Raw genomic sequence first — 26,800 nt, 5'->3', positions numbered from 1 at the left:
TGAAAAATTGTAAATATGTTTTCTTGCCCGTTAATGCAGAAGATAAAATTATTTTACTGCTATTTTACTAATACTTTGCTAAGTTTATAAACAGAGGTGTCACCTACAATCATTAGTTGTGGTCATTTTTGTTATAAGCAAAAATGATGTTTCCGTGTTGCCTTTTTGGTACACAGACACATCATTCACTATATGCAAAGCAATCAATCAATCAATCAATAACCAATAACCATATGGGTCTCACCACTTTCAGGGGCACACTGCTCATCAGCCCAATCAGCTCTCTCTGCCTTCGGCCCCATCTCTAAACCCATACATCACCCATAGCGCTTTTCCACCAAAAGAACTCTGGTTCTTGAACCAGTTACATTCAGACTTTTTTTAGTGAACCGGCCCACGCTTTTCTACCAGTTTTAGTGGAACCGTCAAAACGTCACATCAGTAAATGTATCGGCACTATTGGCGGATGTGGGCGGAGTCGGAGAGCCAGGGTTTCACTGGTTCGCTGCTGTGGCCAAACTCAGCGCCCCAGTCATTTTGTTAGCTGACCTTCTGCTCAGTACATTGTCTAGCGCATCAAAAAATGCCGGTACACTCCCCCGCCCAGCTCCAGTCCATTTTTAAGCTTTTTCAGCCTGTTTTTCACTTGTTTCTCCTTCCTAGTTCTCCCTTCAAGTTTATCCTAAAACTCCGGAGCACACCAAAACTGTGTTTTCTCAGCAGACCACTGTGCATCCTTTGACACGCCCACATATGTCGTCATGGTTTGCGCTGAGGTACCTAGTATTCTTTGGTTCCCGCTGCGAACGAACGTTCTTGGTTCCGGAACCTACTTTTGTTGGTGGAAACACGGCAAACCGGTTCAAAATTAGGTTGGCGAACCATTTTTTTTTTTTTGAGCATTTTAGCTTTTTTTAGGGTTTAATAGGTTTAGTTACCCTTTAAGGAGGAACAGCTTTAAGCGATTTGACTTGTCCCGGTGTTTTGTGTGGGGTTTTGTGCGATTGGGTAAAACCGCAGGAGGGACTGCGTTTAGAAGAAGACATTTGTCATCGTTGAGAACATTTCAGACCTTTTGGTGGGAACAATATGGCGCCAGGATGTTTCCGACAACAGCAATTCATCAACGTCAACTTCTCGTTAGATAATTTCCACAAAAAGAGCCTCGCTCCGAGCAGCCGTGATGGAACCGTGCCGGACGACGTCCCCGTGGCAGCCCCGGACCGCTCCGGCAGTCGCTGAGGACGAATATAAATCACCTACCTGCTCTTAAAAATGAAAATACTTCAGGATAACCCCGCCAATTAGCGCCGGAGGACCCGCCGGGCTCGGAGTCGAGCGCAGGTGCAGCATTAAAGCCAAGTGAGGCGGAGATGAAGTGAGAAAAGGGGAGGGCGGCGTTTGAAGAGTCCTGCGGAGATGTTGAGGAACGACGTGATATCAAAGCAACGGGAGCGAGTGTTCTCCTTCTACTTCTCCTTGTTTCATAGGCGTCTAATTGCAGGAGAAGGCAAGAAGATGCATGCATTATCGGGCCGCGGATCACATGGTCCACATGGCTCCAAATTTAGCTGCTTTTTCTTTTTTTTAGTCTAGTCTTTGAAAGCCTAATGAGAGGAAGTCTCCCTGGTGCACTTTGAATGTGTAGGCTCACAGCAAACATCAGCTCAGCTCTTCTGGTGAAGAAACGCACGATGAAAATCCCACCCCGTGCCCCCGGATTTACCCCTACAATGATAGGATGGCACCCAGAGGACTACAAGAAGATACCAAACAGAAGACCCAAGGCTGAAAGCTCTGGGTGGCTTTGAGATAAGATTGGATATTGGACCAGAAACTTTAATCTTTAGTCTTTACTCTTTAGCTTTCCTTCCTATTGAAAACAGAAACATAATGATTCATGGTGGTTGAGCTGGTTGACTGGCCTAGCTTTCTTTGGCCAGTATAGGTTATGTTCTTGTATGAGTCTGATGGTTTAGCTGGTTTACAAGAATTATTTACCAGACCATGCTAATCTACAAGCATGACAAGCATCAACCACCAATCATATCCCAAAAGAACCCATGGTGATCTAATGTATGTATCACAGATGGTTTAAAACCAATGAAGTCTCTAAGTGACACAGACTGAACGTCCTTTGAGAGAGAGCATCATTACAGGACAGTGTGTGAATGTGTGTAAGTTCATCTGATCTTATTTACAGAATGTAGTTGTAGCAAGCAGCATGACCTGGATTCGAACCAGCGATCTCCCAGTCATAGTGGCAGTGCTTTAGAGTGCTTAAGAGTGATGAGCCACTTGGCGCTCCACTAATATAACCTTAAAATAAGCTAGTTTAGTTTGATCTTCAGCACTAGACCTGAAGCACACCACCAAAGTCTGAATTCAGTGCAGTTTTGTTTTCCCGGAAAATCTTACAGCACTTCATGCTTCCCTCTGCTACTGACAACTTTTATGGAGATGCGGATTTCATTTTACAGCAGATTTTCAACCAGTTTTGGGGTTTTCTTTGGCTGTGAGCAATAATCAACTACAAAACAAAACAAAAACACTTAAAATAGATAATTGATATTCTCATTTTTTTGAGATGCACAAGTACAGTATATATGACGGGGGCCTGGTAGGGATTGCTGGGCAGAAGGAGCCTAGTGCATCCCAAATGTATCATCGTTAACATTTTAATATAACATTATGGTCCTTATGGCTTTTAGAAAAATGTGTTTTGGGGAGGGGGGGTAGTGCACTATAGGACTTATGTTCTTAATGGCTTTTCACTTTTACTTTTATACTTTAAGTACTTTTGAAAACAGTACTTTTTTAAACACTTTTACTCAAAGAGTAAAAAGCTTGAGTTTACACTTCAACTTCTACCAAAGTATTTTAAACACTTGTATCTATACTTCTACCTATATCTACTCTAATGAATGGAGATACTTTTGCCACGTTGGCACAAAAAGAGTGTCATGGTGAGGTGTAGGGAAGACGTGAAGAAATATTTAATAAATAAATAACAAATAAACAAAGAAACAACTAACAAGTAAACACGTAAACATAAAACAGGGAGATATATACAAGGAACAAGGGAGTGAACTAAATAACTAAAACTTGATAAACAAATAACCAAAAACCAAAACTAACAAGAGAAACCAGAGAACAAAAACTAAACCAAGTAGAGATAATGATAATATATAAACAGGGAATATATATACAAGGGAATAAACTAGAAATAAACAAGGAAATAAACTATAAACGTGAAAAGAAGAAATAAATGAGAAACAAGGGACTAAGGATATTGGAGACAAGGAAACACTGAGAGAAGCTATGGAACACTGAGAGAGACAAACAACAGGGGTTAGTGCAAAGAGGAAGTGCCACAGGAAGACTATATATAGGAACAGGAAACAATGAACACCTGGGGAAGGGGCGGAGCTACAAATAAGACACGTGGTATAAAACTACTGAGACAGGAGACACAGAGGAGCAGGGGTCACGTGGGAATAACACACAGGCACGAGGACAGACAGGAACAGGGCGAGGACGTGACAAGGAGTCAGCTGACCAATCACATTGGCATTAACATTTAGTCATGTGTAGAAAAATAAATTGGCCATCAAAAGTCCACTGCTTTTAACCATTACCCCATCATCACTAACATCACCACCGCCACCATCACCATCTCTGGAAGTCTTGAAGTCTTCCTCTGGGCATGTGCTGTTGATGTAACGGCTCCTGCATTGTTCTGCTTGGTTGCCTCTATCTCTCCTCACTTGCCTCCCACTGTGACGCCCTCTAGCTGACATGCAGAGGCGGCTTAGGAGCTTCCTCCCTCTAAACCTGCTCTATCCTGCCCCCTTTTCCCATCAGGGACACGTTTCCATGGCAAGAAACGGGTGGGTGGGTGTTTGAGGGTTTGATATATATTTAAGGCCTAGCACTGGACTTGGCGCACCAGCGGGGGCGCAGGGGCCTGGCGGAGTCTCCGGCGAGGGCTGGATATCAGCGGCTTATTGAATTTTGCAGATCCGGCGCCCTCGGCCCACCGTTCGGCTGCGTCGGGAGACGGAAGAGATTAAAAATTCATGTGACGGCCAGGAGCCAGGCGGACCGCCACGGGGCTCGCGGCGGAGCGTTCCCGGCAGAAAAGACACCGACAATACGGACTAAAAAGGTTCCTTTTCGGCGCCGTTCCTCCCCCACCCTCCTCAGAAATGGATTAGTATCCACAGCTGTGAGACATTCATATGCATAACTATTCATGCTGTGCCTTCTATATTCAGACGCCACTCAGGCACCGGTATTCGGCATATGAATTTCCAATAAGGTATTATACCGCGCTGAAAGGAATTTTCGGAGCTAACGCCACTTATTTTCCCCTCTCTTTTTCCACTTTTTCAGGGGGAACACAAAGAAATCTGCCCGTAAATGAGGCAGTTTAGGTGAGGCTAAATTTGCAGAGGGAAGAAAAGAAAAAGAAAGAAAGGTAGAAAGATAGAGAGAGAAAGAGAAAGAGAGAGAAAGACATAATAATGAGAACTGTGGAAGGCACGTAGCATGTACACAAAACACACCTGGGTCAGTATCAATATAACAAGAATGTTCTGTCCACAAAAAAGATTATAACATTAGCATAACAATGCATTTTTCAAGATTTACTCTGAGTGACCCTAAATTGCATTACTATACACAAATAGACGTATGTTAATTTTCACTTAAGTAACTTTTTCTACACTTTATACATCTTTCTTTGATGTAAAGATGCAAGTTTTTTCTTGCCGTGTCCACAGTGTTGCCTGGTTAAAGTGCTTAAATAACACATAAATAATTTAAGCATTTCAATTACTCATTTAGTAACTTTCACAAACATATCAAGCTATTTAAACATTTTAAAAAGAAAGTAACCTGTGAGATCAATGACAAGACAACAATTACACAGTTTCTTTAAGGGGCTGAAAACACTTGCTGCTTGTTGAGTAAATAATAATGTTAATTTCACTTAATTTTTCTCATATTGGGTCCTTATTTTGGCACCTTGCACAAGGCAGAGTCACGATGCTCATTGCAATCTTACACCCCACAAACAGTCTATTTTCACACCTTCCATCTGTGTCATTTAAATAGCAACGCTGCTTGTGAATATATCTACTCTGATGGGTTTGGTGATCTGGAAGTGAGGTGTTTTCAGGTACATTTCTATAGTATTGCTATCTTGGCAATGGAAAACACATGTGCACCACTGACTGAAAAAGGCCTACAGTCAGACGTTCATTACTATCTTTGCATCGCAGACAGACCACACAAATACCCCCGCTAGGAAACAATTAAATTGGAAACAATTAAATTGTTAAAACTTTACATCAACAATAAACAGAATAAAGAATAAAATAACATTGCTGTTCCCTTAAATTAGCTGCTGGTGTATCTTCACAAAGTGAATGAGCAGGTCAGTTTCCTCTGCTAAGAAATGCAGAAACGCTGCGCCATTAAAATAGCAATCTGCCAAAGTGAGAGCACACCTGGCACTTACAGGGAATGGCCAGTGACACACTTTTAATTCATTTCACGCCCATAATTATAATATATAATAATTAATAATTAATTAATAAAATTACTACATGACTGTTGCGTGTTTTGAATTGTGCAAGGTGTACTTTTCCCATTGTTACGACAGCAAAGACACGCTGACCACACCCTAAATCAATCGCTAAAATAGAGCCCATTGGCAAGTTTAAGCTGTCTACTTTTTCTCTGTAAAATATCACAGTAGTTAAAATAAGGTATAAAATTGTCCACCTTGTCAAATATGACAATATAAAGTGATTAAGCTGTAATCTTATAAAAATATGGTAACTTATAATTATGATGAATAGCTGAAATAATAAAAAAAATCTTGTCATTTTTTGACGGTATTAAGGGGAAAAAGGCACAATATTCTAATAATGATACACCTGCTCCCACTAAAGCCTGGCATTCATCTTTAAGAGAAGGTCTACACCTGTACCAGAGCTGAATCCTGCATTAAACATGGGATTTTTCCCAACCTTGACCTCACAAAAAATCTGCCCAGCAACCCCTGCCAGCCTCCAGCCATGCTAAAGCCTGGCCTGTGAATGAAATGTCACATTCAATTCAGGTGCACAGCTAGCCACGCGCTACCTGTGCTCTTTATTAAAATATACATAAGCTGTTTCGAGCGGCGCGCGGCGCTCTCACGCACATGTTTAAATCATGCTGTCAAAGCCGGATGACTGCGGCGGGCGGGCGTGGGGGTACTCCATCAGCTGCTGTGCGCTGTGAGATGGACCACCCTCCCTCAAAGGCTGTAAAGCCTCGTCAATAAAATTAATTAGTCAATCATAGGGACAAAATCATTCACTTGACAGTGAAAGGTCTTTATGCTGAGCTGTAATGTGCATATGATGCATGTGGTCATTCTGACGGAGTGCACTACATTTCAGTTCCCTCGCACTGCAGGAATGGGTCTCTACCTCATGAAGACTCTGAGAAACTAAACTATTCCAGGTGATTCTACCTCATGAAGACTCTGATAAAACTAAACTATTCCAGGTGACTCTACCTCATGAAGACTCTGAGAAAACTAAACTATTCCAGGTGACTCTACCTCATGAAGACTCTGATAAAACTAAACTATTCCAGGTGACTCTACCTCATGAAGACTCTGATAAAACTAAACTATTCCAGGTGATTCTACCTCATGAAGACTCTGAGAAAACTAAACTATTCCAGGTGATTCTACCTCATGAAGACTCTGAGAAAACTAAACTATTCCAGGTGATTCTACCTCATGAAGACTCTGAGAAAACTAAACTATTCCAGGTGATTCTACCTCATGAAGACTCTGAGAAAACTAAACTATTCCAGGTGATTCTACCTCATGAAGACTCTGATAAAACTAAACTATTCCAGGTGACTCTACCTCATGAAGACTCTGATAAAACTAAACTATTCCAGGTGACTCTACCTCATGAAGACTCTGATAAAACTAAACTATTCCAGGTGACTCTACCTCATGAAGACTCTGATAAAACTAAACTATTCCAGGTGACTCTACCTCATGAAGACTCTTTTCACTTTGTTTCTATTATCCTGAGAAGGATGGATGATCACAAGCCATCAAACAAAGCTGAACTGCTTGGATTTTCATGACAAGAGCGGCATAAAGTTATCTAAAAGCAGTGTGTAAGACTGGTGGAGGAGAACATGATGCCAAGATGTATGAAAACTGTGATTAAAAATCAGGGTTATTCCACCAAATATTGATTTTTGAACTATTTTGCTCTAAATGAAAATCTTTTTATTGGGAATTTGGGAAAAAGGTTGTCTGTAGATTATAGAATGAAACAGCAATGTTAATTTTACTCAAACATAAATCTAAAAATAGCAAAATCAGAGTAACTTTCTTTTTCTAGAGCTGTGTAAATACACATTAACCACAGCCCTTCAAGCCCTACTCTTTGTTCCACTCCTGTCCTGTCCGTCTCCATCAGCATCTCCTGACCGTCAGATGCCTTATTGACCAGACACTCTGTGGGTCTATAGACGCTATAGATGCGTCGCTCGAGACGTGGGCGTCTGCCCGTAAGAGCCAGGGCAATCTCCCGAGTGGACTTTTCCAATTACGGCCCCCTGAGGCGACCGTATCTGATGTATAGTGGCCAGAACAATGGCCCCTGTTTGAAAAGGGCAGCGAGATGTCTTCAATTGAGTAAGCTTTTAAATGGGTTTTTCTGATGGGAGAATGGAAGCGGTCGCTGTTCCTCCCATTGCTCTCTCTCTCTCTCTCTCTCTCTTCAGTCTGTCTGACGAAGGCCGGCCCACGTTCATTTTCCTGCCCCCCTCTCTCTTCCCGGACTTCCCTAATGAAATCTGGAGTGGCTCAGGCGAGCAGACACCAGCACACAAACAGCATTAGAGTGGAGACGGAGGTACCAGGATGAGAAAGCAAACACTGGGAGAGGACGCTTGACCCAGGATAACAAGAGACATGGGCGGGGGGTTAAATTGGAATTTGAGAGGTGGGGGAGCTCTTCACGATGAGATGAGGAAGATGAATGATGTGAAATTATAAACCGCTGGGAAACTGACTTAGTTAGCTCTATGATCATCATCAAAGACACTGTAGATTTAGGTAAATTATATATTGGGAAGTGAAAACAACAGAAATCTGATCAATACATCTTTATAGATTAATATTTGAAGGTCTAATTCCATCGTTTTGTTTTTTTCATTCATTTAAAAAATCTAGTTGTGATCCGGTGATCCGGTATAACCCTGCTTTAGTCCGGTGGAGGAGTGTTTGGGGTGACGGGGAGAAATGATTTTGAGGATTTTGGCTTTCACTCATGCATATTCATACATGCAATCATATATCACATCTGATTGGCTTAAAGCACTGCAAAACCAGAAGGCAGGAAGATAGACAACAGTTAAAATAGAGACATTTTTACACTAATAACAGTCTTCGCAACGTCATAAGTTACTTTACAACATGTGTAATGCCCTGCTAAGTGCAGTTCAGCCTCTGACATAGTCTTAGAGTCTCTGTAAAACGCAAAATCCACCGGAGATCCTATTTAAACCTTGTTACATACACACAGAAGTGGCAAATCAATTAGCTTGTCTCAAGAAATTAGTCAAGGGTATAAAACAAGGGGTTTATCCTGCTTTTGTTGGAGTAACTGCATGTAGCTTGATGCAGATATGTCTAGTACTCCATAAAGTCTTATTCTATTGGCCATATCTCTCTATAGTGATGCAAGTTTCAACTTTGTTGCTTTAATAAAAAAAGGACAGTAATTCATCTTAAATTGCTGCAAACAAGACTTAGTTAGGTCCATTATCATCAAAGACACTGTAGAAATTATATCTTGGGACGTAAAAAACAACATAATTCTGATCGATAAGTCCAAAATTTCTCATTATTGTAGGAATATTATTTTTATGTTTAATTAATTTCTAGACAATTTATGTAGAGACCTTGTCTCTTTCTACTGGCTAGTCAATCAGCTTATCTCAGGAAGTGATTGGATATCTGTTCATTTATTGTTTCTTCTGAAATCAAAGGTATAAAACAAGTATTTATCCTGCTGTTATTTTTTTTAATCTACTTTTATATTTTTTTACTCTTATTTTAAAATAATTCAATTTAGCTATTATTTTCTTTGTCATGATATAAAAAATATCAAAATAAAGGTTGATTGATTGATTGATTGATATATTGTGTAAAACAGAGGACTTGGAGCATTTGGAAACCACAGGAATAATGGTTAGATGCGCCAAATGATCAAGGTCAATATGTCAGTTGATTGTAGAAAAGACGTTTGAAAAGATGTCTGCTCTTCTCCTAGTGCTGCTCTGCCCTGTCTCTATCAGTGGCTCCTGGCTGCCTCAATGCTCTATTGAACGAACAGTCAATGGGTCTATAGACCCTATAGGCAAAATGTCAGTTGGAGTCCATCAGTAAGAACCAAAGCTATTATTGGTGGAGACTTTTTCCTTCAGGTATAGCCCCCCAGCGATCCAGCTCACATCATTAGAAATGGGATTCCCCAAGGAAAATCCACAGAAAAGCACACTTGAACAAAACACATCTAGAAAAAAGAGAGGGCATTATCCCCCACAGTGGACAGCACAGTAGGTGGGAATTGTAACTGCATTTTGTTACTATATGGTATGTCACGGTACTCTTTGTGGGTTATGGACTCACTTACCTTTCTCACCATGATCATTCCCCTAGTCCCAATTCCACACTCAGGGTTGCCAGGTATAGAACACAACAGCATGCATACAGTGTGATGCAGCTATGAAAATGGGCGAGCTGTCTTATTCTATGCTGAACAGGTAATCACTGAGCTTCAGAAAGGTTTTTAACCACTCAGTTGCACAGTTGGGTAATTTACCACCACCACTAATGTAGAACAGTGGGTGATAATGGTAAATGCATAGCTATAGTTACTGTAAGTAAACTCGACTAGGATAAGACTAGGATTCCAGGCAAACAAGGCCTTATTCAATATTCAAATCTTTTCAAAAAGTCATATTATAGCTTTATAGCAATGTTGTTGTTGTTTTTTTTTTTTTAGAAAAAGGTGCTACTGTATTTCTTTCCTATTATTTCATGGTATCCAGAGGGTACCGGAACACCGTTTTGGATCATTTCAGCCTGATTTAACCCCCGGTTACGGCACGGCGCAGGAGCAGACTCCCCGATGGCCGTACATCGTCTCTGAAAGCCCTGCTGAGCTTATTAAGCACGCATCCACAGCGCTGGCTCTAAATCAGGGCTAAGCACAGGGACAGCGGGAGCCGCCTGAGACGCACGGCTTCCGTTTGAAAGCCAGCTTCACGCCGCTTCTTTATTTTATGACACGGAAAGCGTTCCAATATTCATGTTTCATAACGTACGGACGCTCTTAATTAGAGCCGTCTGTCACCAGTTAAAGAGCTGTTCCGCTTTAAGGGAGTGGGCCAAACGGCACCCCCAGGTGTCTTTCTTCTTTCTTCTTCTTCTTCTTCTTCTTCTCCTTCACTTTCTTCTTTATTACCTCTCTCAATATCTGCCTCTCTCCTCTCCTGCCTTCTCTCTCTCTCTCTGTCTCTCCGTCCTCCCACACTTTATTACTGTCTCACTTCAGCAGGATTTCTCGGATTTCTCCCCCCTTAGCTTAATCCCAGCCAATCGACCCCTCCGCCCACGAGGACCCCTGACGCCCCCTGATGCCCCCTGATGCCCCCTTGTGCTGGAGAGCATCTCTGACTTTTACTATTATCTCCCGCAGATCAGCTGCCGAAGGTCACGGACAGCGTCTTCGTCTTCCAGGAAGGCGACTCCAACGCCAACACGACCTACGACGCCATCGTGGTGGAACAGTGGACCGTCCTTGACGTGAGTTTGGCTGGTTTTACTCAAAAAAAAAAGGCTTTAAAGGAACAAAATCATGGGGAAAAAATGCCAAAAGTAGTAGTCAAAAGCTTGCACACACTTTATCACACTGTGTTTTTCTTAATTTTTTTTATTTAATTCGTTTTTTACATTGTAGATTAATATTAAACAAATGAAAAGTATTAAGAGACACAATGGATTTAAATATTAAACAGTAAAAAAAGGGTTTATCCTCAATAATCACCTGATCTAAACCTGATGAACTGAGATGGTGATTTGAGGTGATTTCATTGGGATGGGCTGGAGCTTCTCAGTGTAATGGAAAAGCAGCAACTATTGTTCAGCACCTCCAGGAACTCCTTCAGGAAACTGAGAAAACTTAAAATACCAAAAGTGGGCAGATCTGTCCTCAAAGATAAATGTGCTTCTCAGTAGAATCTAGAGTATAAAATATAATAAATGACAAGAGATGTGTCCATACTTTTGACTGGTTGGCCTATACCAGCTAAATCCACCCATTTGCAATTCAATCTGGGTCAGGTTTAGACAATTTGACAACAGTTTAAATTACATTCCTACAAGAAAAGACACTTTTTACGGCTTTTTAAACTTGCGCAAGGTGTACTTTTCCCGTCGTTACGACAGCAAAGACACACTGACATGCCCTAAATCAAGCTGCATGGTGCACAGTAGAAGGCTCGCGTATAGATTGCTAAAATAGGACCATATACAGTACACTATAGGTGCATCTCAATAAATTAGAATATTATTGAAAAAGTTACTTTATTTCAGTAATTCAGTTGAAAATGTAAAGCTCATATATTATATAGATGTATTAAACACAGAGTGATCTATTTTAAGCATTTATTTCCTTTATTGTTGTTAATGATTATGGCTCACATCCAATGAAACCCCCAATAAAAATCAGTGTCTCAGAAAAATTAGAATATTATATGAAACCAATTGGTACTTTTGCCAGTACTGTGGACAGTGTACCAAGTCCTGCTGGAAAATGAAATCCACATCTCTATAAAAGTTGTCAGTAGCAGAGGGAAGCATGAAGTGCTGTAAGATTTTGTAGGAAAACAAAACTGCACTGACTTTAAACTTGATAATAAAACACAGTGGATCAACACCAGCAGATGACAGACATGTCTCTCCAAACCATCACTGATCATCAGTAAATTTTACATTTCATTTGTAAATTAAGGGAGCAGAGTCTGGAGGAAGAGTGGAGAGACACACAGTCCAAACTGCTTGAGGTCTAGTGTGAAGTTTCCACCAATCAGTGATGGTTTTGGAAAGACATGTCATCTGCTGGTGTTGGTCCACTTTCATTTTCTAGCAGGATGTGGCACATTGCCAATACAGACAAAAGTACCAATTGATCTTATATATATTTTTCAAATTTTCTGAGACACTGATTTTTGAGGTTTTCATTGGCTGTGATCCATAACCATCAACAATAAAAGAAATAAACACTTATAACAGATAACTCTGTGTTTAATACATCTATATAATATATGCATTTCTCTGTTAACATTCCCAATATAGCCCAATATATGGCTAAAATTGACCCATTTTGTAAAATCAGATATTTGTAAGTGGTTTTTATGGTGCTATAAGGACGATTATAGATAATTAGTCAGTGATGTTCTGTTTATATAGTCTATATAGTATATATATAGTATATTATATAGTAATTATCCATAATCTACAATCTCTTCTATTGTTGCTATTCTGAACCTACCTTAGATTAGAACAATTGTACAGAGGGAAGAGTTAAGAAGAGACAAAGGAATAAAAAAAAACTGTCACATGAAAGACATTGAAAGAACTGCTATTTGCATAATGGCAGCACTTATTCAAATGAGTGTGATAATAACAGTTTGATAATAACAGTAATCACAACCAAAGGTTATAGTGATGACACCTTTCCTTACACTTTTACTTACGTATATTTCAGTTTAAGAAGTGTGAGCATTCATTCACGCTCACTTATCAAAGTGTTGTGAGATATCAGACAGTATCTGTTATAAGGGATGCATGGCATTAACCTGATTTAAATAGAACAGAATTTAATGGTAAGGATAATTTAATGGCCATTTTAAGGTATTTGGGGGCCCCAAGCAAATGGACCCCACAACATATTGTTGTATTGGTCAAAAGTGTAGTTCAAACAGCAAAGCAATGGTATAAAACACTATAGTTCAGTCAAATAAATTTAAGATGAGCAAAGACATTTAAAGTTAATCAAACTTTACTTGTTGTTTTCATGATTTGATAGTGAAACTAATGTCAGTTATTCAGTAGCTTTATCCGTTTTAGTGTTAAAGACAGTGAACCGCTGGTGTGAATGAATACTGCTGAACATGTGCCAGTCTGGTTGTATGCTACTGTCAGTAACTAGTGGGAGACACCCCCTTAACCATTTCAGACCAGACTTATCTCCAGTCATGTAAAAAATGTAAGAATGCTGTTTTCTGTCTGTAATGTATAGAGGTCCATTACCGCCATCTAAAATAAAAAACAGCACTTTTTATATTTTTATTATGTAAACTGCTATCTCATTATTTTGAGATACTATCGCTTTATTTTGAGATAATATCTCTTTATTTTAATATAGGAAGACGTTATTTTGAGATAGTCAGTCATTATTTTAAGATACTCTCTTTATTTTGAGTTACTACAGTCATATGAAAAAGTTTAGGCACCCCTATTAATCTTAATCATTTTTAGTTCTTAATATTTGGGTGTTTGCAACAGCCATTTCAGTTTGACATATCTAATAACTGATGGACACAGTAATATTTCAGGATTGAAATTAGGTTTATTGTACTAACAGAAAATGTGCAATATGCATTAAATATGCAAAAGTATGGGCACCCTTATCATTTTATTGATTTGAATACTCCTAACTACTTTTTACTGACTTACTGAATTTCAATCCTGAAATATTACTGTGTCCATCAGTTATTAGATATATCAAACTGAAATGGCTGTTGCAAACACCCAAATATTAAGAACTAAAAATGATTAAGATTAATAGGGGTGCCCAAACTTTTTCATATGACTGTACCAAACAGTATTTATTTAAGGGGTTTAACACAAAAAAATGACAGCAAATATGAACAACATACCAAGAATAGTCCAGGGCAGTCCAGGGTCATACAGAGTACATCCAACAATAATAGGGAACAGGCAAAAGAGAGGTACAAAATGGTAAAAATAGTCGACAACTAGGCTATAAACATGAGAATAGGCAAGGCAAAAAAAATGAAACAGAGACAAAAACTGGTCAGTAATGGAATAAATAAAACAATAAAACGTGTTGTACGAGAGTTAGCCGGACTAGGTGCAATACTCGGCAACAAACAAACAGGAATGAGGGGTATCTATACACAGGTGAGCAGGTGAAAGCAATCAGTAGCCTGGAGAGTGAGAGGGAATGCTGGAACATGGTCATGTGGTTAGTGGTGTGTGAGAGTTCTGGTGTGAGTGCATTCTGGGAACTGGAGTCCATAAAAAAGAGTTCAGAGTCCGGAACATACAGGCTGACAGCATCTGATATGATCTGCCGTATAAAGTTCCATGAGCAATGATGTAGAAGATGAATTTTTTTAGTTCCAGAAAGAACCTGAGACGTCAACGACCTTTTTTAATTGGTAAAGCAAATCTAGTGTTAAAATTCTTCACCAATCTACAGGTTTGGTTCCTTATGGAACCATAAATGCTTCTCCTAGTAGAACCCTTTGAAGTACCATTTTTTATTTATTTTTAAGTGTTAGAACAAAAGACATAATGGAAAGAGAGACGGACGGTGCGGTAGGTTGGTAGGTGGTGGTGAGTGGCATGTCTGCTCTTGCACACCTGTTTGAGTGGCACTAATGGGTCAGGGGGCTGGGGGGCCGGGGGGTCAGAGGGGCTGGGGGGCAAGATCCAGACGTGTTTTGTTCTGATGAGATGTTGTGTCGGGTCTGGCATTGATTCTTCTTGAGTCGGTCACGCTCAGGCTGATTCTGGGGGGTTGTGGGGTGTGAATGCATGTGTGTGTGCGTGTGTGTGTGTGTGTGTGTGTGTGTGTGTGCGTGTGTGTGTGTGTGTGTGTGTGTAGAGACTGGGCAGTGTTGCGTTGGTAATCGCTGTGTATTCTGATGCTATCACAGTAATCGAGTTTCTTAACCCTGTGGCTCAACTGCCTTTCTTATTCAGTACATCTGTCTATTTCTCTCTCTCTCTTTTTCTCTCTCTCTTTCCTTTCTTTCTATATACCTCTCACTCTTTCTGACTCCCCCCACCACCACCTTGTTTTCCTGGTGTTGTGTCGTGACCTGCATTGCTCACAAGCTCACAATGATAAGAACACATTGCATCTGTGCAACATTATTCACTGTGAATGAAACCATTTTTCATTCCATCTATAGTAACGTTTTTATTGGGTAATATTAGCCACGATGGAGAGCCCATAGAGCTCAATCATTAAATCAATCACTCATGAAAGAACAAAGGAATGTTCGAATGAATGAACGAACAAACAAACAAACAAATGAAGGAAGTTACTTTTATGTAGCACCTTTCTAAACACCCACGAACACTTTACAATCAAAAAATAACACTCCAGAAAAAGCAGAAATTGTTTTAAAATAAACTTTTATTTTGAAAGTGCGCCGAAATCTGCACCCCCGCCATGAAAAGCACCCCCTCTCGGGAGCTTGTTTCTAATTTAAGTTAGATAAAGCAATCATCTCCGCTTTTTCCAAAAAGAAGGTACATTTGCGCTGCCGAGAGAGGGTGCTTTTTATGGCAGATTCAGGCACTACTATGGTGCCGAATTCAACAGCCCCGCCAGGAAAAGCACCCCCTCTTGGGATAGGCTGCAGGTGACGTTTCTTTTTTTCTTATGTCTTATGAGTCAGCATAGCTTAGAAAACAAGGAGCTTGTTTGTTACTTGCCAGTAATCCAAAAAGAAACACTCTCTTTTCTTTCTATCACCCCATCATCCCCCCCTCCACCACCATCACTTCCCTCTCTCCTGGTGTTGTGGCGTGACCTGCATGGCTCACCAGCTAAAGCTAAGAACACAATGCAGCTGTCTAACATGATTCACTGTGGCTCTGGATGTGCTGCATTCAGATCTTTCACAGCTATCTCGACGCCCCTCTTTCTTTACTATTCAGTTTTAGAGAGCAGGACGTGTGCAGGATGTCATTATACTGATACTTATTGTTCTTAGATGATGAGCGATTCCAGCGGGTCATGAAGAATAGTCCCAGCAGCCTCGTTGATCACAGGAATTAGCGATCACTTCGGTGTAGGTGGCGGGGAAACCGTTCTGGAAGCTGGAAAAAATGACTAGCACTTTATTTGAAGAGCCAGCCACACAGGGGATTTATGACACGTTCATAACCATCATGCAATAATGCATTTTTAAGCAATTCCTTAATATACACGACTGGCATATGCAAGGTGTTAATTAACGCTTTAGTTTGAGGGCCTCGTATAATTCACAGAACTTGGTAATAATTTCTAAATACAGTTGGCATCTGATTAGCATGGTGGTGGTACATGAGGTGTTAGTGTTTGTTGACTCAGATGCAGCAGTGCTGCTGGAGTTCTTAAACACTGTGTTTAATCATCACTCACTGTCCGCCACTCTATTACACACTCCTACCTACAGCTGAAACACCTTGTATAAAAAGTACAAAGGACAAAGGAAATGGTTGTTGACTTCAGGAGAGCACAACACACCCACTCTCCACTCAACATCGACGGGTCCTCTGTGGAGATTGTTAAGAGCACCAAGTTCCTTGGTGTCCACTTAGCAGATAACCTCACCTGGACCCTGAACACCAGCTCTACAGCCAAGAAAGCCCAGCAGCGTCTCTACTTCCTCCGGAAGCTGAGAAAGGCCCGTCTCCCTCCACCCATCCTCACACTCTTCTATAGAGGGACCATTGAGAGCATCCTGAGCAGCTGCATCACTGCCTGGTTTGGGACCTGCACCGTCTCTGACCGCAAGACCCTCCAGCGTATTGTGAGGACAGCTGAGAGGATCATCGGCGTCTCTCTCCCCTCCATCACGGACATTTACACCATCCGCAGCATCCGCAAAGCAACCAGCATTGTGAATGACCCCACCCATCCCTCACACGAACTGTTCTCCCTCCTGCCTTCGGGAAGAAGGTACCGCAGCATCCGGTCCAGCACGACCAGATTCTGCAACAGCTTCTTCCCCCAAGCCATCAGACTCCTCAACTGCAGAGACTGAACTGATGGTTTTTCTGTACATGCACACACACTCTTACCCCACTTACCCCAGAAAATGGAAAGCACTAAAAACCCTACTACCTCACTGGACTCTATTGCACACTGTGTAATAGAGTAATTACTACCTCACTGGTCTTTTTTGCACACTTTTTGCACACTGCATAATTTGCACACTGTCTTGTTATTTATTATTCTTTGTCTGTATGGTGTTGTATTGTCTGTCTGCACTTTTGTACTGTTGCACTATTGTTCTGTCTACACTGTGTTTATGTGCACCATGGTCCTTGGAGGAACGTTGTTTCGTTTCACTGTGTACTCTGTATATAGCTGAAATGACAATAAAAACCACTTTGACTTTGACTTTGACTTTGAAGTAAAGGCAGAGAAAGAAGCTCTGAATCTGTTGCTGCACAGTTTAAACCCTATCTTACATCCTGCGCAAGGCATTCCACAATGTTCATTGCTATCTTACTCCCCGTCAACAGTCTATTTTTACAATATATGCTTGCGTTGTTAAAATAGAGTGGGAGATTTAAATAGAGTCTGAGAATAAATCTACGCTGATGGACTTGTTGGTCTGGAGGTGAGGTGTGTTCAGGTCAATTTCTAGAAATACAGGTGCGCCACTGACTGATTAAAAGCCTGACAACATTCAACAGTCAGCTGCCCAATCATATCTTGCAGAGAGGGGGTACTTTTCCTAGCGTGGCTGTTGAATTCGGCACCATAGTAATGCCTGAATCTGCACCCCGGCCATAAAAAGCACCCACTCTCGGCAGCGCGTATGTACCTTCTTTTTTTAAAAAGCGAATATAATTGCTTTAGCTAACTTAAACTAGAAACGTGCTTTTGAGAGCGGTTGCTTTTCATGGCGGGGGTGCAGATTTTGGCGCGCTTTCAGATTAAAAGTTTATTTTAAAACAATTTCTGCTTTTTCTGGAGTATTATTTCTTTGGTACCACTTTAAAATAAGACTACCTTTATAAAGGGTTTATAAATGGTTTACAAATACTTTATTAATGGTTACTAATTAGGTTGTAAATGCCTTAAAAATCATTAATAATCAGTTATAACACATATGTAGAAAGGGCAACAATGACCTGCTGTTTGCCAAATAGTGAACCCACAGCCATCTATATTGTTGCTCTTTCTACGTATGTGTTATAACTGATTATTAATGATATTTTAGACAGTTGAAAAACCTAATTAGTAACCATAAACCAGGGGTGTCACTTTTTTTGTTGGGGGCCAGAAGGAGAAATATATTTGAAGTCACGGGCCACAGACTCTGTAATAAAACAAATAATGAAATATACCTCTTTAAATAATACTATTTCCTGATTACTTTCATTTACACACCATTTTACTTGACTTACTATCTTTATCTCTGACAGTGTTGTGTAAACTAAGATTTTTCAAATTGATGTTTAGTTTCATGATGTCTCTTAATATTAAACTCCTTAATTACGGCAACTTTTAGACTCTTTTTTCTGCGCTAGAAATGCGCACCCTCTCTGCTTTTACACTTTTTGGCCCGTTTTTCTGAGCTAGAAATGCGCACCCTCTCCGCTTTTAGACTCTTTGCCCGTTTTTGTGTGCTAGAAATGCGCACTCTCTCCGCTTTTAGACTCTTTTGCCCAGTTTTTCTGTGCTAGAAATGCGCACTCTCTCCGCTTTTAGACTCTTTGCCCCGTTTTTCTGAGCTAGAAATGCGCACCCTCTCCGCTTTTAGACTCTTTGCCCGTTTTTCTGCGCTAGAAATGCGCACTCTCTCCGCTTTTAGACTCTTTGGCCCGTGTCTGACACCTAGCGTTCAAACTTTGAATCTCACATTATAAAAACCTGCTTAACAGCGGGCCAACTTTCATTCTATTTCTAAAATACCTCACGGGCCGCTCCAAAAAAGTAAACAGGCCGAAAATGGCCCGCGGGCCGTAGTTTGGACACCTCTGCCATAAACTAATTGTAAACCATTTATAAACCCTTTACAAAGGTAGCCTTATTTTAAAGTGGTACCATTTTTTTTATATTTCTGATATTGGGTGGATCCAACCCAGTTCCTACACCAATGCACCAAATAAGTCAACCCATTGCACTTCAAACATACTATACTATACACACTCTTTCCTGGTTTGAAGTTGCTGTTTCTTCACTAGCATCTATTTTATTCCCTTCTAAATGTCACCCCCAGCCTCTTTACGAAGCGCTCTATGGTAATGACACCCCACCACAAAGCAGCCGCCATCGCAGCCGCCGCCATCACCGCGGACGAAAGATTAAGGTGGCAGCATTAACAGCATCGCATCACATCGCTCAGCGCAGAGCCGTGCGGCACACAATGCTATCCAAATTGAGTGAGCACTCTATTCTTGGTCGCCGAGGAAAATCAATAGACAACGCAACCTTGGATATATAATGCAATGAAGGCCCGCCGTTATCAGCAGGCAGCCCCCTCAGAGCAGCCGGCGCTCCAGCGTTTCCCATTTCCTTGAGGAGCAATCCTGCAAGATTTACTCCTCGCCAGCCTACTTATTAGTTTTGATCCGCTGAGGAGGAAACCGTCTTAACCACATTTGATTAGACTCCCGGAGAACTTCCACTGCCTAAAAACAAATGCTGCTAAAGGAATAGTTCAAGGGAAAAAAAAATAATTCGTACAATTTTTCCACTACTCCATGTCTAGAGAGGCAACCAGGATGTGTTTGGAATTTTTTTAGCATTTCAGCTACAAGGAAAATGTGGGGAACAAGTAATGGAAGCATCATGCACATTGCAGGGCATGCACTTTTTAACCCTTATTGTCAGGGCGACCAGGCAGAGAGAAGTGGAGGCGGACGTAAATGCAGGTAAGGAGGATTTTATTATGAAGTAAACAAATAAACAAACAAAGGAACAAAGAAACAAACCAAAACCAACAGGAGACAAATAGAAGAAATAGGAGGGTAAATGGGAAAACAAACGAGGAAAAACAAGACAGAATAAACTAAACAGGGCAAGGAAATAAACAAGAAATAAAACAAGGAATGAACAAGGATAAACTAGAAATAACAAGGGGCAATAAATTAAGTGAAAAAAGGAAAGCAAATGCAAGAATGACAAAACAACAGATGTTTAGTGCAAAGACTGACAAAGACACACTGAAACACCAGGACTATAAATACACAGGAAACATACAGACGAAACTGCATACACTTGGGCAGGTAATGAGGGGGCAGAGTTACAAATGAGACAAGAGGAGAGTGAGACACGTGAATGGAAAATTACTGGGGAGAACACTGGGAGATGGTAGCACATGGGAACAGTAAACAAAAATACAGAAACAACACAGAGCAGGCAAGAAAGGAGACAGAGCAGGACGAGGGCATGACACTTCATGTTTTTATGAGTCTGGTGAACCTATTGCATTTTGCACCTTTTAATTGAACATAATCAAACATTTTGTTCTGTTAAAATACTCAGCAGGTGTTTACTCCATTCCAAATGCAAGTAATTTAAACACTATAGGCCTTATTTTAGTGATCTGTAGAGCACCCGTCAATTGCGGATCGTGCAGCTGGATTTAGGGCACGTCGGTGTGTCTTTGGTATCGTGAGGGCACAAAAAAAAATGCTCGAAAGGCATGTACTAATCATCTTAATTAATCATAGGTGTGTTTTGGGAGTAACATGAAATAAAATAAACCAATCAGTGTGCTAGTCATCAATCCCTTTAAGAGGCAGGTGAGCTCTGACTTTGGCAAGTTCGTATCTTAACAGTGCGGTGCTTTTGTGCAGCGGAGGATACTGAGCTGCTCATTCACACTGTGAAGATACACCAGCAGCTCATTTAAGGGAACAATAATGTTTTTTTTATTCTTTATTCTGTTTTAAGTTAAAAGAATTAAAAGTCGTGTTTGTGCTCTGAGCTGGGGTGTACTCAGCGTGCTGGGTGCTCCTATAAGAATGGACTCTGATTATTGACTGTTGTCAGAGTTTTAATCAGTCAGTGGCGCATCTGTACTTTCCACCTCCAAAATATAAAGAAACACACCAGAAATTTACCTAAACACACCTCACTTCCAGACCACCACACCCATAAGTGTAGATTTATTCCTAAACTCGATTTTAGATGCTATTTTAACAGTCCAGGAGCAAGACATTAAAATAGACAGTTTTGACGGGGTGTAAGAAAACAAGGAGCATGTAACAATATAAATTATGCATGCATCATAAAACAGGCATAACTGGACAATAATTAACAAATTTACAAATAAAGCAAGTTTTTCCAAAGCTATATTCTTTATTATACAGAAAAAAGTAAGAGACGACTTCAGTTTCTGAATCAGTTTCTCTGATTTTGCTATGTATAGGTATATATTTAAGTAAAATGAAAATTGTTGTTTTATTCTATAAACTACAGACAACATTTCTACCAAATTCCATAAAAATAAAAATATTGTCATTTAGAGCATTTATTTAGCAGAAAATGAGAAATGGCTGAAATAACAAAACAAGCAGAGCTTTCAGACCTCAAACAATGCAAAGAAAACAAGTTCATATTCATAAAGTTTAAGAGTTCAGAAATCAATATTTGGTGGAATACCAAATTCTGGTGGAATATTTGGTTTTCATGCATCTTGGCATCATGTTCTCCTCCACCAGTCTTACACACTGCTTTTGGATAGCATTATGCTTTACACTCCTGGTGCAAAAATTCAAGCGGTTCAGTTTGGTTTGATGGCTTGTGATCATCCATCTTCCTCTTGATTATATTCCAGAGGTTTTCAAAGTGACCTCTTATTTTTTTCCAGAGCTGTATTTATTCAATGATTTGTAAAGAAAAATCATGAAAATGATCAGTGGTGCCCAAACTTTTTTATACCACTGTACTTATTTAAAGATGAATTTAAAGTACACACTGCTGTCTGTTGCCTTTTATCACTGTGCATTCTGGGAACAGCAGGTCTAAAGCAGTGAACTGGATAAAACAGTGTTCTCCTCCACCAGTCCTACACACTGCTTTTGGATAAGGTTATGCTTTACACTCCTGGTGCAAAAATTCAAGCAGTTCTTCCATCTTTCTCTTGATTTATATTTCAGAGGCTTTTAATTTGGTAAAATCAAAGAAACTCATTATTTTTAAGTGGTCTCTTATTTTTTTTTTCCAAAGCTGTATATGAGAATTTCAGAAATGTAGCCTTAGCCTCGTAGCATCGAAGCTAAAAAAAAAAAAGCTGTCAAACTACAGACGCAAACCTCGGATCAGTACCGGTGTCTGAGGAAAGAGACTGTAGATATCTGACAAACAATCGCTTTAAAAGGTGACTTCATCTGACAGCTGACATTTCAGTTAGAAGCTGCAGTTTTTCTCAGAAGTCAGAGCTGAAACTGTGGCACAGCTTTTTTTTCCTCTTAGACTTAAGTTAGCAAGGTGTTGACAAGGCCAGGAACATGCTTTTCTTAGAGTGTAATCACCACTCCGCCTGGGTTAGGGGTGTGGTCTTCTCACCAGGCTCTGAGAAGTGAAGAGAGCTGAAATTGCAGCATTTAACAGGAAAAAACGAGCCCCTCACTATCCACGAAGCCCGATTCCAGAACGTACGGCTAATAAACACAGCGGGAGCAGAGCCTGGAGACATCTCTGGAAGAAATCCACAGACTACTAAAAATGATCTGTCTGCCTCAGGCAACCAACGGCTACATTTGCAGAATATAATCTATGCTCACGGAGTGATTTTCCTCTGCATCTGTGCATTTCCACTAAAATAGACTGAATTGGTATTTTCAGAATGCCGTGGTGTATCTGCGCAGGAGTCTAATGCTTTGCTGTGTGTCGATCTATAATCAGCTCCGATGTTTCTTCTCTAACTGCTGCCATGCTCCTTACTGCTACTCTGGGGTGGGTTTCCCGAAAGCTTCGTAACGCTAAGAACTTCGTTAACTCGTACTTAAGATTGATCGTTAATTAAAGAGTGTTTCCCAAACCCGTGCGTAACTTAAGTACTACGTTAACTCACTTGCGGATTAACGAGTAACCTGACTCAGTCGTTATTCGGAAAGAACTACTTAAAGAAGGGAACTCTGCTTGCAGTTCAGCACCTTAAACACCAGGGACTACGAAATTTGAGGGAGATAAATGATTACTTCCGTGGTTTAATTGATATATTATTATATTATATTTTATGCCAATTTTGTCTGTAGCTTGTAGTCTAATTGGGCGTATTTGAATTGACCTGCAGGGTGCCGAGTGGTCCAGCGGTCTAATGAGCCACTATGAGCGGGAGGTCGCAGGTTCGAACCCCCACTCATGCAGCTTTACCATCAGCTGCCGGCGCTCAGAGGGAGCAAAATTGGCCCTTCTCCCTCCAGGTGGGTAGATGGCGCTCTCTCCCCATCACGCTTAAAGGTGGCGCCAGGCGGTACAAGGCGTCTGTGAGCTGATGTATTAGAACCGAGCCATTGTGCTTTATTCCGAGCGCGGCAGGCTGCTCAGGCAATGATTCATCCGCAGCAGCTCGAAAAAAGAGGTGATTGACTTCACACGTGTCGGAGGAGGCGTGTGCTCATCCGCATCCTCCAAGGGTCGCAGGTGCCACCGATGATGGGGACGCACAAAGGGGTGGGACAATTGGATATCCAAATTGGGAGAAAATGGGGAAAAATCAGAAATAAAATTATATAAAAAAAAAAGCTTTGTTACATTATGCCCAAAACACTCATGATTATTAAAGAGAGTTTGCTAAGTGCGGACCACGCCTCATAGAAGTAGAAATGGAGGAAGAAAAAGGGGAGGGAACTCGGGGAAATTTGGGCTGGAGTTCTGAACTGCGTGCTGAAGAAGCGTGCAGTTATATCCCCCCTTTTTATTTAATGAGAAGTGGAAGAGTAGAAAAAAGGGGGTTGTTGGGGAGGAGGTGGATTGCGAAGTTTCGTCACGAGAGGTAGTTAGTTAGGGGAGGTATTTATAGGACGGTTGATTGATACGGGGTGGAGTTAGAACGTAGAGTTCGGGCGTGGTCCTTCTCCCAAACTTTTGTTATTACATAACATCATTTAGTACATGTCTTTTGCACAAGATGTACTTTTCCCATCGTTATGATAGCAAAGACACACTGACGCGCCCTAAATCAAGCTGTGCAGTGCAGAGACCTCAGTGTCTATGATTGTTCAGAAGAATTTGTTTGGCCAATCTGTGTAGAGTGTTGCTTCACTGTGTTATAAAGAACCAAACTTTAGACAGTAAACACGTCTGGGCTGATCAGGTTAAGAGGAAAACAGTGTAAATTCGATTCCTCTCTGAAATATTGCTTTAAAGTTCTCTGGGCTCAAACCGTAGTAAAGCAGCCAGACGGAGAGAAGTTACAGCGCTAACGCAGTTAGCACAGTACAGTGTGTCACAGCTTATATAAAGCCTGTGCATTGTGGTGGGCAATGTAATACTCCTTATCAGTCCCTGGAAACTATGTTAGATCTAAGATTAGATTAGGCCTAAAGTTGTGACATCAGGATGCCAATAAAGATCGTTTGAAGTCCGCAGAGAGTCACAGAAAGGACATGTGTTATATATGGGCCGGATGCATGAAGTGTGTACGTCTGTCTTTGTGTGGTAAAGTCGTGATTTAAACCTTGTGAACTCTTAGTATGTAAAACCACTTTTATAAAATATATTAAGAAATTAAGATCAGTTAATCTGAAGAATTTTAAGAACTTAAAAAAAAAGCATCCTCAAGCGCAAAGACCATCAAAAACATTATAATGATGAAACTAGTACTCATCAGGTCCGCCCCAGGAAAGGTAGAGCAAGAGTTTCCTCTGTTGCACAGGATAAGTTCATCAGAGGTACCAGCCCCAGAAACCACAAGTTAATATCTCCCCAGATAAGAGTATCTAAAAGCTTCTTCAAATGTTTTTCTGGGTTCCTTTGCGACCTCCTGGATAAGTTGTTCATGCCCTTTTGGAGTAATTTTGGTCGGCCGGCCACTCCTAGTGTTCCATGTTTTCTCCATTAGTGAATAATAGTGAATCACTTTGGTTCTCTGGAGTCCCAAAGCTTTAGAAATTACTTTTCCGGACTGATAGATGCCAAGCGACTCTGGCAGAAGTTACATCTGAAACTGAATTCCTATTATTGAATCATTAACACTGACCTTAACTGAGGCGAGTGAGGCCTGCAGTTCTTTAAATGCTGTTCTGGGTTCTTTCGGGATCTCCTGGATGAGTTGTTCATGCCCTTTTGGAATAATTCCGGTCGGCCGGTCTCTCCTGAGAAGGTTCACCAGTGTTCCATTTTTTTTGTCCATTAGTGAATAATAGTGAATCACTGTGGTTCTCTGGAGTCCCAAAGCTTTAGAAATGATTTTATAATTTTTCCAGACTGACAGATGCTAAGGGACTCTGGCAGAAGTTACATCTGAAACTGAATTATTATTATTGAATCATTAACACTGACCTTAACTGAGGCTTTAAGTGAGATCCTGCAGTTCTTTAACTGTTGTTCTGGGTTCTTTTGGGATCTCCTGGATGAGTTGTTCATGCCCTTTTGGAGTAATTTTGGTAGGCTGGTCACTCCTGGGAAGGTTCACCAGTGTTCCATATTTTCTTCATTAGTAAATAATAGCTCTTACTAGTTCTTATTAGTTAATAATAGCTGGTTCTCTGGAGTCTGAAAGCTTTAAAATTACATTTTAATCGATTTAATACATTTGTAGACTGGCAGATGCCAAGCCACATCCATATTCAATGCAGGAGATCCAACACACACACATATGACATGGCTTTTGACATGTCAGTGTAATTTACATCAACTTCACAGGTCCTAAAATAGAACCCTGTGGCACTCCACCGAATCTGCTGAACGAAAAGGCTATGCTGTAATTGTCACTGTAGAATTAATAATAACGAAATCATTAATTTAGGGTTTAGGGGGTTAAAACGACAGCCCATCTCTAATTTGTGCAACTTCTCTTACACACCGAGAGCAAAGTTTGAAGGTCGTTTCAGACGCAGGGCCAGTGTGATATCAGAAAGGCAGAAAGATCATTAAAACGTGTCCTTTGGCAATGACATCCTCCCCGACTCCTGCAGAGGTGAGAAAAACACGTGACTCACATTTTCAGAGAACAATTTTCACTGGCGCTGCGTGAGTCCACATCCGGAGAGAGAGAGAGAGAGAAAAGAAATGAGAGGTCTAATTGAGGTCAGAGGTTCTTCGCTTCAAACTGTTGAAACTCTTTAGTTACTTAGTGAGGTGAGCATAGAGATATCTGGTCTTATCTGAGTTTGCGGGATGACGACCTTCACTTATCTCGGAGTTTTGGGATATTAGCTTCAAGAGGGAATTCAAGGGGATAAAGATGCTCATGCACACTTAGTTACTGCTTCATCTGAAACAATTGCAATATCATGCATAACATTATGACCACCTCCTTGCTTTTTATGCTCCTTCACTGAGCGTATATGAGCAAATTCTCTACATATTTTGTTTTCTCCTTTTCATCCTATTATCAGCTATTATTGCTATTTGGGTGGTGGATCATTATACTCTTATATATTCTCAGCACTGCAATGATTAGCACTGATTAGCATGGTGGTGGTGGTGTATGAGGTGTGTGACCTTCCAATTCCTCTACAGACTGTTCCATCTTCACAAACTCC

The 26,800-nt window shown here is 40.7% G+C and overlaps 1 protein-coding gene and 1 long non-coding RNA gene across 3 annotated transcripts in view; both read left to right on the top strand.

Annotated features, from left to right (window-relative positions):
• LOC125784414 (uncharacterized) overlaps positions 1-26,800 on the top strand; it is a 182,683-nt gene that overhangs the window by 115,201 nt on the left and 40,682 nt on the right. The gene's annotated exons all lie outside the window — the stretch shown is intronic.
• The window catches only part of LOC107196951 (raftlin), a 181,854-nt gene that overhangs the window by 129,566 nt on the left and 25,488 nt on the right, over positions 1-26,800 (top strand). For both annotated transcript variants that reach the window (XM_022679877.2, XM_022679876.2), the window contains exon 7: positions 10,797-10,903. In XM_022679877.2, coding sequence (XP_022535598.2) covers positions 10,797-10,903 — 107 coding nt within the window. The remainder of the gene's footprint in view (positions 1-10,796; positions 10,904-26,800) is intronic.

The sequence above is a fragment of the Astyanax mexicanus genome, chromosome 1 (genome assembly GCF_023375975.1).
Source record: "Astyanax mexicanus isolate ESR-SI-001 chromosome 1, AstMex3_surface, whole genome shotgun sequence".
In the NCBI taxonomy this organism is placed as follows: domain Eukaryota; kingdom Metazoa; phylum Chordata; class Actinopteri; order Characiformes; family Acestrorhamphidae; genus Astyanax; species Astyanax mexicanus.
The sequence above is the reverse complement of the archived record's forward strand: the minus strand, read 5'-3'. Positions and strand labels throughout refer to the sequence as shown.